Raw genomic sequence first — 14,463 nt, forward strand, 5'->3', positions numbered from 1 at the left:
CGTCTATGAAGAAAGCATGAGGTGGACCAGCCCATTTCTTTTTTTCATACAGCTGGACCAAATGCAGAACCCTCCTCCCCCCAGTATGATGGAACTCTGTCACTTTGAGAGATTAGTTGAGCAGCAATTTGATTCATACTCTCTCACACACACATACTAACATGCCACACACACACACACACACACACACACACACACACACACACACACACACACACACACACACACACACACACACACACACACACACACTCTCTCTCTTCACACACCTTTGAACACAGGCATAATGGTGGAGAATATCAGCACAAAAAAGGTTTCTGCACCACAGAATGCAGCTGGATTAGATTTATTATTGATCCGGAGTCGATGCTCTGGGAAAAGCAGCCATCGGATCAGTAAGCAGCTCTTCACCTGTCAATTAGATGCTTGAACATGGTATCACTACTGCCGCCCACTGCACCAGTATAGACATCTCAGAGAGTGCATCAAGTATTGAGACTTCCATCATGTGGTGTTTCAAAAATAAAGCACTCAACACAAATGATTTGTCTTCCCTTCACATGACACATTTCTTTTAATTTCAAGTAAACACAGAAAGTGTTAGCAGATTTTAAGCCTGCAGAGAACCCGAGACAACAGAGGTTTGAGGTTTACTAGTGACTGTTGTGACAGTGACAGTGTGTAACGGTGTGACCTGTGTAAAACATGGCACCTCTTGTTAAAAACTACCCTAAAAAGACAGACTTCTCCAAGCCATCCTCCACTTTGGTGTACTCCAGGTGAGATTTGAAGTACCGGCTTTCGTATCGCGGGCTGCTGCGGACGTATTCCAGGTAGTCAGGAGTTCCAGGGCAGATGACGTTGTCTGCCAGTAGGACGCTGCCCTTCCTGAGGAGGCCACACACCTGAATAAAAAGCAAAGAGGGTGTCAGGGCTGAAAAATCAACAGTGTGATCAGTGGAAAATGAACATAAGAACCTTGCCTCCATCAGTTTTGTGTCAGGAAGGTACCGGTCCTTCCAGTGATCCAGGAAAACCAAATCAAATGTTGTCACCCCAAACTGCTCCTTTATTTTAGGGATCCAGTCACCAGATGCTCCTTCAACTAACTGGACCTGGAAAGAAGACACATATTATCTTCTGATCTGTACACTCTGTGTAAATCATTGTTTTCCAGTTTGTGTGGAGACATCAGGCTTTACCTTTTCCTCTACTCCTGCCCACGCAATGACTTGACGAGCAATTGCAGCAAAGTCTGGGTTAAATTCAAGAGTGATGAGTTTGGCGTTAGGGGGAAGCAGGCTGGCGATCCGCACCGTGGAGTAGCCACAGTAGGTTCCCAGCTCCAACACAGAGGCTGGGTTTACCTCAGACACCACTGAGTCAAGAATGCAGCCTTTGCCAAAAAAAAAAAAAAGATACCAAAACATACATCTGGGTCAAAGTAAGGAAATGACTTTACACATTAAAGCATGAAGTCATAATGTCAAGTACCTTTTTCATCCCCCACATTCATGGCCCACTCCTTGTGTCTGCAGAACTGATCGATGGCTTTGACCACGCTGCAAGGGTCTCCTCTAGTGGCGTTCTTCTGTACTGCACTCAGGAGCCGCTGAAGGGAGAAGAAAACTACCACTTCACAACAGCGCAACCAAGTCATTAACTCTTCATTCATTGTTTCGTTTCTATTCAACAGTCTTGCAATATTAATGTTTTATTGCAGGATGAAAGTCTGAAAATCTGATAATATGGTCTAAGTACACGCTATGCTGATGATCCACTTGACTTTTTGATGGGTTTTTTTGTGTTTTTTTTAATTGGTGTAATGTTTCACTTCAGCCAGCGTCTGGCTAGCCTGGCTTAGTATGAGCAATCATATTTCTCTGTGGAAATGGACATGAGAAAGTGCTAACAGCTTTGTGGATTCCAGTAATGAAATGGGATCTAGCCTTGACGTCACCCCAAGTAAACAAACATACTCTTTTTTGTGTGTATTTTTGCCAATATCGAGTAATGGATATGTGAGAGCGTTGATTTAGATGTTCCCTGTGCTACACGTTGTTTGTTGTCTTGCTTGTTTGGTGTGTAGTGCTGTCTATGGTGCTGATGCAATGAAGTTAGACCTCAGACTGCTTGTGTATGAATTGTAAAGCTTGACAATGGGGTGAGACTACATGCCTATAGCTTATTTTGCCATTCTTATAAATAATAGGATGCACACAATCAGCTCACAATTCATTCATATCAGCTGTACCGAAATTAAAGTGTCATCATTACAGTACACAGTATGAGCATATCATTTCATGGTAATCTTTTAACATATAAACCTACATAATATTGAACTATTGAATATGAATGTGTTGTTGTATTAAAAAGGCCAAAAAAAAGTTACTTTTCCTCTCTACACATGTACACATCTCAATACACTTTCCAATCTGAATACAGATTTGGAGATTATTTTTTTTTACACTTTTAAATATCTAATTACATATGTTTGCAAATTCCTTTTACACATTCCACACAGATCTGATAACACAGAGAGACTGAGAAACAGTTACAAAACTCTCAACTTTCATTTGTAGTTAATAGTTTAATAGTTTTTAGCATGCTACTACTCTAGGTGGTGAACGTGGTAAGCACTACACCTGCTGAACATCAGCTTGTTAGCAGTCTGCATATTCAGCATGTTAGCATGCTAAGATTAGCACGCAGCTTAAAGCACTGTGCCTGAATATAGCCTCACACGGCCGTCGACTCTTAGTGGTGTTTAGGTATAAATCATTTGTGTTAGAGCATTTACAAACACAGAAGTACACACATGTATGTCAGCAGAATTGACATTTAACCCACAGTGTGTGTGTGTGTGTGTGTGTGTGTGTGTGTGTGTGTGTGTGTGTGTGTGTGTGTGTGTGTGTGTGTGTGTGTGTGTGTGTGTGTGTGTGTGTGTGTGTGTGTGTGTGTGTGTGTGCGTCTTTTCTGTCAACCTAAATCTCATCATCACTCACTCTCATCCAGTCAGTCTATATCACACCAATGTGGTCATTAGTGTGTTGGTGCTGCTCTCGTAATAATTGAATGCTATATATTCAAGGCACACCTGAGGACGTGTGGACTGGGTCAGTGTGTCCAGCATCCGCTCCACAATGACATCGTGCCAAAAGAGCGCCAATCCTCCATGATACTGGACAGCAGCAGGGATCACCCATCGGTACAGAGCATACAGAAGAGCAGCTCCACCAGCACAACTATAAAGAAGAGTCACCCACATCCTGCAACCAAGACAGAGAGCGTGAACATCAATCCAGCACAGTCAGATGATGGTGCATTATGGGACGGGGCTGTGATAAATGAACCACAGGCACACAGTGCAATAAAAACACATCTGCATGAGATAAAGGAAAGCTCTCATATCTCTCCCCACTCTACCTCTCCCTTTGTGTCGGGCTAATGAGATGTGTTTACTATGCAGCGTACAATATTGTTACTGCTCCTGTTTTCATTATCAGCTGCTGCTGCCAGGTCCAAGCCATACACCCACACACCTTGATGTGACGATACAATATGACTGTAGGATATCATTTCATATCAGCTGCAATAAGCCCTGGTAAACACACCACACAGTGCTTTCTGTGCAGCTTCCCCACTCTCAGAAGGAATTAGTCTCTTGAGCACAGATGAATTGGGAAGAACAGAACAAAAAAGGAGGTGAAAAGCACAGCCAGAACCTTAACAAGGGCTCCTTCTGTGGGAAAGCAGTGGAGGGCATTGCAGAAACAGCATTGCCTTGCACTCATAATGCAACTGTGAAAGACCTGTGGTGGTTGAAGTAATTCCTTTTGATTTGGAGTTTGAGTTGCATGGCAACTGGCTGAGGGTTAAGAGCTGTGTCACGCAAGGCAGAGCGCTAGGACTTTAACCTTTATGTTGGCTTCATCCTTACACCCAGCAAACCAAGAGATTCAGAAGCTGAAATGCAGAAATGTTTTGGCATGGCTTGATAAACACATACTTATATGTTTTAGATAGAGGTGATATGCAATGTTATTCACATCATCTAACAGAATTCAATCTCAAAGCAAGTCAGACCATAAAAAGTTTTGAAAGAACAGGAAGGAGATTATAAAGATATATTATATATTATTTGTTTTGAAAATGGCTTAGCTGAGGGGCATCACTTCAACAACACGCCCCTCAGTCCAAATAAGGGATTAAAACCAGACTGAGCCATGGTCCCCCTTGAGCAGTACAGGAGCACACCTCATGCATTCTTAAACAGAATGATGTCTCATTAAAATCTAACAGAAAATAAGACTTACATGTGTGGGCAGGCGGCGCTCGCTGTCCTCTTCTCACCTCCTCTTGCTGCTCGAGGGAAATCTGTGAGTTTTCTAACTGCCAGACATATGCCCGCTCTTACAAGAGACTAACTCCTCCCTCCTCTTCCATTGATCCCCTCTCTGCTGAATGTGAGCATGCAAGGAATGCACAAGGGAGCAAATCTCTACGGTCAACACAGCACATGCACACACACTCACTGAGGGACTGCAGAAAGGGGGGAGGTCATTCCTGTTTGGTATTTAATGTTTTTTTAAGGTTACCTGAAAGAAGAAGTAGTGGTAGTATCTCATTTCCATTTTGATTACATTTTCACCCTTTTCTCCAAAAGGACCTAAAATGAGCTTACTGTCATTGTTGATAACACAGTATGTATATTTTCTTTGGTGAGTCATCAGGGTAATCCTTCAAGTTGACATTTCTGAATGCCATGTGAGTAAATCCTGACAGGTTTACCACCCTTTCAGGATGCAAACAAGCATTTGTTCAAGTCTTGAATCACCTTTCTTACAAACAAAAATAAGACTAAGAACTTTGCTATCGTTTTCCAGTAAGACAAAACTTCTCTTTTGTCATAGCCTGAATTAAATGTGACTGCCATTAATATACTAAAACACCAAGAAACTGGGAAAAGGATCTCAGTCAGGCTAATAAATATTGATGGAAGCTGTGCTCGTGATGGCAGCACCGGACTACCGCTGCATATCCCTCAGCTGTCCAAGTCCCAGGTCGTGTGCAATGTGTCCGAGCCTGCTCCTAAACAGAGAGCTAGTCCACTGAGCTTTGAAGAGACAGAGCTGGTGTGTCTAGGAGGTGATCCATGGGTGTTTCAGACACTGGGCAGCTGTGGCTCTTTTCTCTGGCAGCAGCTCCAACATTGTCAGGATGAATGAGCTGAACTGTGCGGCTTCCTCCCTCGGCCACTCATACTTGTCCAGCAGGATCTCAAACAAGCTCCATGGCTTCAGTTTTGAGATGCGTCGCAGTTGTCCTGCACGTGGAAAGAGGTAGACTGATACGTCGCTTCAAGTTTCTAATTGACCTCAAATTTCATGAAATGCAGGTAAGTTGGTCATATGATGAGCAAGTAAGCATTTCAAGTAAGTATTTCTGTATTTGTACTAATTTAGTACATTTTACCTTTACAGTTGAAGTATCGTTTAGAATGTCTCCCTGAGAGGGCAAATTGGGATGGAAGGGGTCCCAGCAGCTCAATGATGTGGGCGATGTGATCTGGGAGAACGCAGGCAGATGCTGGATTATAAGCACATGTAGTTTCAGCAAGGACAAAAGGCATGTGTGGAACAACACAAACCTTCCTCGCGGGAGAACGTGGCTCCTGACTGGGGGTCGAACAGATAATCCCCTGTGGCCAGCTCAAAAGCCTACGGTACACATAAAGGGACAAAAAAAATGCTTGTGACACATCCAGAAACGGCAATGCTGGAAGGAAATTTTCAGGAAAGGTTAGATGAAGAACATTTAATAAACAACACACACACACACACACACACACACACACACACACACCTACGCAGGTGCTCGGCTCACCATGCAGGCAGTGCTCCAGATATCAGCCGGTGTGTCGTAGTCAGCACCAATCAGAACCTCCACAGAGCGGTACTGACATGTCTGGATGTCCTCAGTGAAGTGTTTGTGCTGACAAAGAGACAGATGAGATTTTAATGTTCCGCGATTCAATGACCTGTATTTGTGATTATTAACAAAACTCACATGATTATCTAAGCCAAAATTATTTTTGTATAGGATATTATCTCAATAATTATTGCATGTGGTATGTCACTAAAACATCCCTTTAATCACTCCACAACTAATCAAAACAAATTCCTCATAACAAGTCGAAGAGCCTGCGGCCATGCTCGTGACTCTGTAAGGTTGCATTTAGACAAAGCAGTGCTTTGAGCGAAATGCTAACACTGAGATGGTCACATTCTTATGATGTGCAAATATGCTGATGCTAAGCAGGTATGCTATTACCATGTTCACCTGCTTATTTTATCATCTTAGCATGAGAACATATAGATGAGGCTCATGGAGCTTTGCAGGTATTTGATCATAAACCAAAATAGTGGGCTAATTGAAATTCTGACCTGATGATATGGCTAGAGGAAAAGTCAGGAGATCATCAGAGTTCTTCAAATTCATCCTGAGGGGGACATAAATGTTTGTACTACACTTCACTGCAATCCATCTGATAGGTTTTTTTCACTAAAAAATTCATGGGGTCACCAAAGTTAGTGGGACTTGTCCTCTGTGGACCAAGAATGCGGTGCAAAATTTCATGTCAGTCCATCAAAAAGCTGTCATATATTTCCACCTGGACCTAAGTAGTGAGCATTGCCTCTCCTAGAGTCATGCCCTGAGCATGGCTAAAAAAAGCTATCATGAGAGAAAATAACATCTTTCTCTGACTGACATGAAATGAGAAGCATAACCAGCAGCAGCAGCAGCAGCAGCACTGAAATGTACAACATTATACTGTATGACTCTCAACAGACAATTCCAATCAGCCCACACAGTCTTGTCTCCTGGACACATATGGCAGCTGTGTATTTCACTGGAGGGCACAGTAAACATGGCTTTCATACTGTGCTCTACAGAAAACACCTTGTGCATTCAATTGTGTGGAAATGATGTGTTGAAGGTGTGTCAGAAACATGTGGCCATTTATGAAACACCTCACAATTTGCTTCATGGCTCTGACAACTTTGAGGAGTAGAAGCAAAATTCACTTTTTATCCTGAACTCTTTGATTTAGGACTTATCTTTCAGGATAAGACCAACCCATTTCTCACTGAACAGATCTGATTTTTATTGAGATTCTTCACCAATTTTCAAATCTTCACTTAGCTTGGTACACAAATATTGTGATAAAAGTGAAAATAATTAGAGTTATTAATGTGTTTTACAAAGCAGTTTTTCTAGACTTGGTTAAATAGCATGATGTGTATTTTAACACCAAAATAAATCCAGGCTAATAAACGTCCTGTTGTCATCATGAATTGTGAATTATGAAGGATGAATTAAGAATGGCCCTGCAATCAGCTGGCGACCGGTTCAGGGTGTACCCCGCCTCTCGCCCATTGTAGCTGGGATAGGCTCCAGCCCCCCGCAACCCCGAAAGGGATAGGCGGTATAGATAATGGATGGATGGATGGAATTAAGAATGCACTTACTGACAGTTTTCCAGTTTGAAGAAAGGGAATTTTGCAGATTTTCTGGTTTAGTGTGCTTGTTAAAAAACAGCCCAGTCACCAGAAATGTTGGCATTATTAATTACTGCAAATCACAGATATGTTAATTTTTTCCTTTCATACAAATGTAAATTTATATCAGTTCCTCATCAGGACGAGGAGGAGGAGGAGGAGGAAGAGGTGACAGGCAAGATGACTTCCAAGCAGCAGACCTCTGTTTGTGGCAACAAAACTGGGCCTTTTGAATGTAACTGAAGGACATTTTCCAGTGCTTGTCACCACAAACACCTGTATTATAAGACAAAACTTGATCTTTTCCTGACCCTAGCCAAATGGCTTGTATGCATGAACCTTACCAAACCTTAACCACAGCATTGCAACACTATAAAACAGAATTGAAATGGGAAATTTGAACAGAAACAAATGTGAAGTTTCTGTTGTTTGCAGAAACATACAATGGCAGTTGGGTTGTAAATAATCACTCACCACCCAGCAGGCGTTGCCCAGGTCAGCAATCTTGATGAGGATTTTTTCAGCATTCTGGGGCTTCAGCAGGTCCAGAAGTACATCTGAGTCACTGATACCTGAAATACACACGAGAAGAATGTGTCAGCTACTGCAAGAAGATCGGATCAGGATAGACTTTGAGTGTACTGATGATGTTAGGTAATCTATATAACGACATGCTTTGTAAATATTAGCTCATGTAAACACAAAGGTACAGATTTTTGCCAAGCTGTAAACTTTAACTTTGCACGGGTACAGGAGCAATTTGCTGATACCATAATTTGGGCGCAAACACAAATGTCACGAGACTGACCACGCGGAGAGGATGGTGATGGCGGAGGAGGTTCTTTGGCTGCAGTCTGATGTATTAACACTGATCTGGAGCCAGAGGCAGGAGCGTCTGTGATGAGGTCATGCCATGAGCAGATGGAGTCTCTGTGGCTGTGTGGAGCCGAGTCCAGTCCGTCTTCAAATAGCAGGGTTTGCCTCCTTAATGTGAGGTTAGGACCCGTGACTTTAGAGTGACCGCTGGAGCTATGGATGCTTGAGGGAGCCTCAGAGAACGACACATGAAGTCTGTCTTTTTGAAGGCGGTCAGATGCACTGTCCTGTCCTTGTCGACTCCTGTCTTTCCTCGTCAGTTGCTTAATTGGGCTCTTGGAGATCTTGCTGGACTGGAGGGGTGCAATCAGGTGTGGGAAACAATCAGACACATTGTTTTAAAGTAAAGCAAATCATTCAAATTGAAGCCACTATGTCTGGCTTTGGGCCAGATGGTAGCATCAGAGACATTTTAACACAACATTCCCACATTAAAGAAGCATCACATACACTATGACATTTACTCAACTTCTTTTACCAACATATCTAGTGCAGTGTTACACACTGAAATCCTGCAGTCTTATTACCATTATTAAAACTTATTACCGTAAGCTGATAAAAGTTTTACATGCATTCCTATCTCAAAAAGGAATTGTGAAGCTGTTATTCTACATGCTGGAAAACAGTAAGTTGCCAACATCGATATTGAAACCACAACAGGGGTTGTTGGAAGGACATCAGAATTTGCAGTTGTATGCTCTTATGTAAGCCTATAACAAGCTACCCCTCTGCCCCCTTACTTATTGAATCCCTTTGAGCAACAGAAGTCAGAACGTGAAACAACAAGCAAGCAAACTTGAACAGAAATTAAACAAAAGCACATCATGAAAAATCCAATCAGGGACTATTTCAGTATCTCTCTCTCTGGCTTCTGGCCAGTATAAATGAAGGAGTATTTCTTGTTTTCTTCTCTGGTGATCTCCTCGTCACATATCTTGACTCCAGTGCAGAAAGGAGCAAGAAAAGTGCTTGCTGAAAAAATATTAAATTAAGTTGCAAACTGTATGATATTGTTCAGGGATTTCCACCGTCTCTTTAGGGTCGAAGTGTGAAGTACAGCAGCAGAGTGAGTAAGGTGGACACATATTATGTCCCCAAAATTCCTAAGGTGCAAATACAAGATCTCCCTGCATACAGAGATTCCAATTTAACCTTCCATCATAAAAAATAGTTCTTTGTGGCTTGCTTTTCTGAACAGATGAGGGTTTTTTCTCAGTTTTTTTGCTAAATTAGTTGTGTTGTTCACATAACTATAGGAAGTTGGGTGCAATGTCAATCAAATGCCTTCCTTCTTGAGCGTCATAGTCATGGTTATATCAAACTGAATCAAAGACACCTTGATGCAGGGAGCTCATCTAGGACTGCGTGTGTGATGCCCTGCCTTTCTATGATTTCACAAGTCCTGAAGTGCAAAAGCAGCAAAAAACAGCATCTATCTTACCCACTCTCCAAGAGTGTGGAAAACCCCAGTCAGCTTTCCCACCAAGCTGGACAAACTCTGCACAAGATATGTTACATGTCATAATGCAATTAGAAAAAATAATAAATGTCCTGATAAAATTAATGGAATAATAATGAACAGAAGAATACATTTCAGGGTGCACACCTGCATTCTTCTGGAGCTTCTGTTCGCTGACAGGAATAAGACGCACAGAATGTGAAAACAAGTGAAAAAGGCAACAGCAGCGAGCTCCAAGAACACCTCTATCAGCCTGGTGCTCACAGATTGTATTATAATTGAAACTAGACATACTTGTGATCGCTCAGGCAGCATTACTAACCTGAAGAGCTGCTGAAAGCAGAGGACACTGGCAGCTGCCACAGCTTGGTGTTGGCCGCCAGCTTCTGAACGTACACCTCATCTACCCTCAAGAGGATGTTTTCTGGCTTGATGTCTGTGTGGATAATCTTGCATTTAGAGTGCAAGTAATCTAAACCCTGCAGAACCTGCGATAAGGAATGAAAATACAGTCACTGTCACTGCGCTTCATGCCAGCGAGAGGCAAAAATAGAAGGTAATCTGTTCAAAAAAGAGCTCAGTCAGTGGTGAATGACAGGGATGAAAGATGATTTAAGATGGACTAAAGGACGCTGCAGCACCTGTGTGAGGATGCTCTTCACGCAGGGCAGGGGGAGGCCCGTGTAGTTGGATTTGATGATCCACCTCAGCAGCTGGTGGCCCAGCACCTCCAGAACCATGCACACATCTGGTGAGCAATTAAGGACCTTGTTTGATATTGTATAGCTTAGGTATTTAAGGTTTTTTGGGTTTTTTTGACACAATCTTGTCATCTTTAAGTCATACCATTTTGGTATAAGGATGCTGTCATGGTGACATCTATTCGTCTGTTTCAGTAAATTTGTAAACAGCAGAATTTAAGAACAACATTTGATAGAAAAGCCATACCTGATCCACACGTTACAGAGCAGGTGATTAAATTATACGTCTCTGTAAAGGATACGCTCTCCATTTACTCCAGTGATCCTGAAGTCATCAATGAGCTGCACGATTCTGTCACGTTTTGGATCTTTGGGGTCGCTGTCCCTTACCTGACAGCCATGAACATATTACACTATCAAAAGAACTGATTTGTGTAAAAAGGATTAAGACACAATCTGTGATCAAACGACTTCCTAACATCTAGAAAATTATCAAACAGCCCTTTGAAGGTCTGTGTGAAAGTGAGGACCGATCAAAATGCCCTCAATTTCCAAAAATGTCCTCACTCCCAAGGTCTAAAACCCAAATTGGCTTTCACAAAAATAGCTGTACGAGTACACACACACACACACACACACACACACACACACACACACACACACACATACACTCTCTAATACAACTATCAAGATGATCAGAAAGATCATCTTCTCTTCTCTCATCTTCAGGTACAACTCCTAAACTGTCTCTTATTAGACACTTTGAAGCAACATCACCATTGAAATTGTCTGCCATCATTATCAGTCTGACTTATTAGTGAATCTTGATGCTCCATGACCACCAGAGTGGACGGTATTTTCTATTTTACTATCCATACACTTGCAATCTTACAAGCTACAAGTCTGCTACTTCTGTGTTTCGCAATTACACTGAAAATACTGAGCATACATCTTAGATAACAGCCATGTGGTCACACTGACACATTTCAGAAGTTCGATCTCATCCAGTGCCGTCTCTGTGAATGTTTGAGCGCTCTTCACCACCTTCAGAGCCACAAAACGCCCCTTCCTGCATGCAAATAATCATGGCAGTTAGCTACTAGTAAGTTTAGATCATATTATGTTATATTATCACGATGTTATGTTATTATGTGTGAAAAGGTCAAACTTACTCCATGTCCCAGCAGAGCCATACAGTAGAGAAGTGACCCCATCCCAACTTTTTAACCACTTGGTAACGGTCAGCGAAAATCTCTCCAAGCTCTACCTGGTAGTAACCACCTGCAACACAATGCACCACCTGCATCAAAGAAACGATCTCAAGCAGAGAGTTGGAGTTTGGTGATGGGGTGCTGCCTACCAACGCCATAGTCTGCAGGGTTCTCCTGTTGCTCATCGTATGATCCCAGAGGCTCAGGGGCATGAGAATGTGTCTGTGCCGCTGGAGGGCAGAGGGCAGATTGTCTGAGCAGGGGGGAAGGTTTAGGGCCCCCTGCTGCATCTGAGGAGGGGTGGGGGCTGGGTTTGGTGGGTGAGTCCAAAGAGCTGGTTGAAAGGAGGGCTGATATAGCAGCAGCGTAAGAAGATGACATGTTAAACTGGAGTCTGATGAGCTCGCACACAGCTGAAGACGGGCTCAGACGACAGCCGCACTCAGGAGAAGGCTACAAGAAAAAATGTGCATACTTTCAGAAATGGAAGCAGCTCTTCAATCACGCTTCCACGCCTGAAACAAGAGTTCACTCGCTGTTTGTCTCTGACAGCATGTTTGTGCTTTTAGTCACTGATTGCAAGAGGTTGTTTGCAATGACATTTCAAATGGGCCAGTGAATGTGTATATTTATTTTTAACTGGATGAATGGCATGTCAACGTAAATAGCTCCTGACACCGGCCCAGCTGCAACTGAACTCTTTCTGATTTCGCATGGACGGCTCCAGTGTGGGTGCCACAGTGGTAAACACCAAAGGCTGGCGGTTAAATATACCAATTATTACCAGCACAAATATATGATTAAAAGTTGTGCCAGCAGTACATCATGGTCGGCTTGAAAAAAATCTGAGGCATCCTGTCACATATTAACACAGTCTATAAACAGTTTACACTTCACTGCCCAGCACAAAACAGCTTGTTTGTTTGAATATTCTTTGCTTGACAGGTTGAAAAATGATCAAATGTGCGCTTGTTGCCTCTTTTTGAAGTTTTTCCAACATGGCTGGAGAGAGTAGGCTACAGTCTATAGAGGAAGACTGTAAGACACGCAGAGCAGCACTGTGCTACAAATACTTGAGTGAGAAATCTACAACAAAAAAAGTATTCTAATGTAATTAACTGTACTTATGTATAGGTTAGATCTCCTGTTCCTCTGATATCTGCAGGTTAACGATCAACCATAGCCTCTACTAATTCATCATTAACTATGATTACTGCCTTGTATTGTAATCTAGCAATGCTTTAAATGCTTTAAAGAGAGCCTTGAGGTTTCTTCATTCACTTTTGCTGCTTTAGACCAAGTCAAACAGTCTTATTGTGAAGGTTTTGGCAGGAAGTCTTGTTTATTCTCGTGCTGGCCTAAATAAACGCCGCTGGCCTACCCGCTGCTGCTCCTAAACGTGAGACTAATTCGCTCGTAATAAACAGTGAACAGTGTGAGAGGAGGAGCCCACTTACCCTTTGACTGATAGATCCACTTTTAATATTTGTAACGCAGGAATTAAGAAGGAGCGTGGCACGAGGACAGCGGAGCCCCTCAGCCCGCGCGCGCTGCTCCTCACTTTGGTCTGCGTGACTGAAAGCTGTCAGGTCCAGGAATAGTCCGCTGCTGCTACTGCTGCTGCTCCCAGGGGTGCACGGAGGTCATTCTCACGCCCAGCTGTTTCTGACTGTCCAGCTGCAAGTTGTAAAAGTAGCCTACTACAGGTCACTGTGAGAGAATGCGTCCCATGATAATGCTAAAGGAGATTAATAAGAAGACAGTCGCTGAAAGTGAACTAACTTTTATCTTTATCAATAAAAAAAAAGAAGAAGAAGAAAGAAAGGATAAAAAATTGAAAGACTTTTGTCACTGAGATTTTATTGCAGCTGATGTTATAGGACAACTTTAACAACGTTTGGCATTTTTACAAGTTCATAAAGTTTGGTGACATTGTGCAATTGTCACAAGAGGGTTTTTTTTAAGTGTTTCTATGTAGTTATTTCAGAAGGGGTAAGAGGAGGAGATTTAATAAAATGAATTCCTTTTGCGGCAAAATCAGTTTTTTCACTCCATCATTATTATGATTTTACACACACATACACGACTTGGCTGCACTCAAACCAGTGATGTTGCAGCAAACTTATTGTTCATAGTAGGAAACGCACAGGTGAGATTGATAATATCACAAAATGCTGTGCTCCACTTATTCCTGCTCCACCCGTACACTGATATGCCTCAAATGGGTTTTTTTCCTCCTTCCTTCTCAAAACAGCAGCAGCAACGCAAAAACACAACTGAAGCGCTGTGAAGAACATGTCTAACCAAGAGGTGGCGCTGTAACCCTAACCATAAAGCCATGTTGGCCAATCAGATGGCTGAAAAAAAGCTATTACCAGAAGGTAGAGGTCCCATCCTGACATGGTGAGGACACACAGGAGACACCGGCTCACACTAAACAACGAGAATGATCAAATGAATAAACACACATAAGGAAAACAAACAATCGAAGAGGATCGAGGTGTGACTGCGATTGATTACAAGTCTGTTTGAACCAATACGCACATTCTGCTCTGAGAGAAATCTGTGTGTGTGGAGGAATGAAGGTGGAAGGAATGTGGGCTGTTACTCATTTCATGGATGACAATGGAAATGTGTTACAGCAGGAGGAGTTC

The 14,463-nt window shown here is 42.5% G+C and overlaps 2 protein-coding genes across 2 annotated transcripts; both read right to left on the reverse strand.

The window, feature by feature from the left end:
- Positions 1–331: 331 nt before the first annotated feature.
- On the reverse strand, positions 332–4,473 carry comtb (catechol-O-methyltransferase b). Its single transcript, XM_070959754.1, has 6 exons — positions 4,317–4,473; positions 3,098–3,269; positions 1,495–1,612; positions 1,203–1,396; positions 984–1,115; positions 332–905 (listed from the first exon to the last, which is right to left on the reverse strand). Coding segments are annotated over exons 1-6 (798 nt in total). The 5' UTR covers positions 4,319–4,473; the 3' UTR covers positions 332–725.
- Positions 4,474–4,884: 411 nt separating this feature from the next.
- LOC139329430 (SRSF protein kinase 3-like) lies at positions 4,885–13,468 on the reverse strand. The gene is made up of 15 exons (XM_070959753.1): positions 13,267–13,468; positions 11,959–12,262; positions 11,771–11,879; positions 11,580–11,667; positions 10,901–10,988; positions 10,539–10,645; positions 10,220–10,385; positions 10,045–10,070; positions 9,880–9,936; positions 8,371–8,731; positions 8,037–8,134; positions 5,887–5,994; positions 5,651–5,720; positions 5,476–5,568; positions 4,885–5,326 (listed from the first exon to the last, which is right to left on the reverse strand). Exons 2-15 carry the CDS (start codon positions 12,188–12,190, stop codon positions 5,142–5,144), a joined length of 1,788 nt encoding a protein of 595 aa, XP_070815854.1. The 5' UTR covers positions 12,191–12,262; positions 13,267–13,468; the 3' UTR covers positions 4,885–5,141.
- Positions 13,469–14,463: the final 995 nt, after the last annotated feature.

This window comes from Chaetodon trifascialis, chromosome 3 (genome assembly GCF_039877785.1).
Source record: "Chaetodon trifascialis isolate fChaTrf1 chromosome 3, fChaTrf1.hap1, whole genome shotgun sequence".
Lineage (NCBI taxonomy): Eukaryota > Metazoa > Chordata > Actinopteri > Chaetodontiformes > Chaetodontidae > Chaetodon > Chaetodon trifascialis.

Excerpts from the sequence above, each read along its gene's own strand:
- LOC139329430 (XM_070959753.1), bottom strand. The coding sequence starts at position 12,190 with ATGTCATCTTCTTACGCTGCTGCTATATCAGCCCTCCTTTCAACCAGC. Across the intron at positions 11,880-11,958 it reads CCCTGCAGACTATGGCGTTG|GTGGTTACTACCAGGTAGAG; the intron begins GTAGGCAGCACC and ends ATTGTGTTGCAG. Across the intron at positions 9,937-10,044 it reads GAAGCTCCAGAAGAATGCAG|AGTTTGTCCAGCTTGGTGGG; the intron begins GTGTGCACCCTG and ends TATCTTGTGCAG.
- comtb (XM_070959754.1), bottom strand. Across the intron at positions 1,613-3,097 it reads CCCAGTCCACACGTCCTCAG|CGGCTCCTGAGTGCAGTACA; the intron begins GTGTGCCTTGAA and ends TTCTCCCTTCAG. Across the intron at positions 1,116-1,202 it reads GGGCAGGAGTAGAGGAAAAG|GTCCAGTTAGTTGAAGGAGC; the intron begins GTAAAGCCTGAT and ends TCTTCTTTCCAG.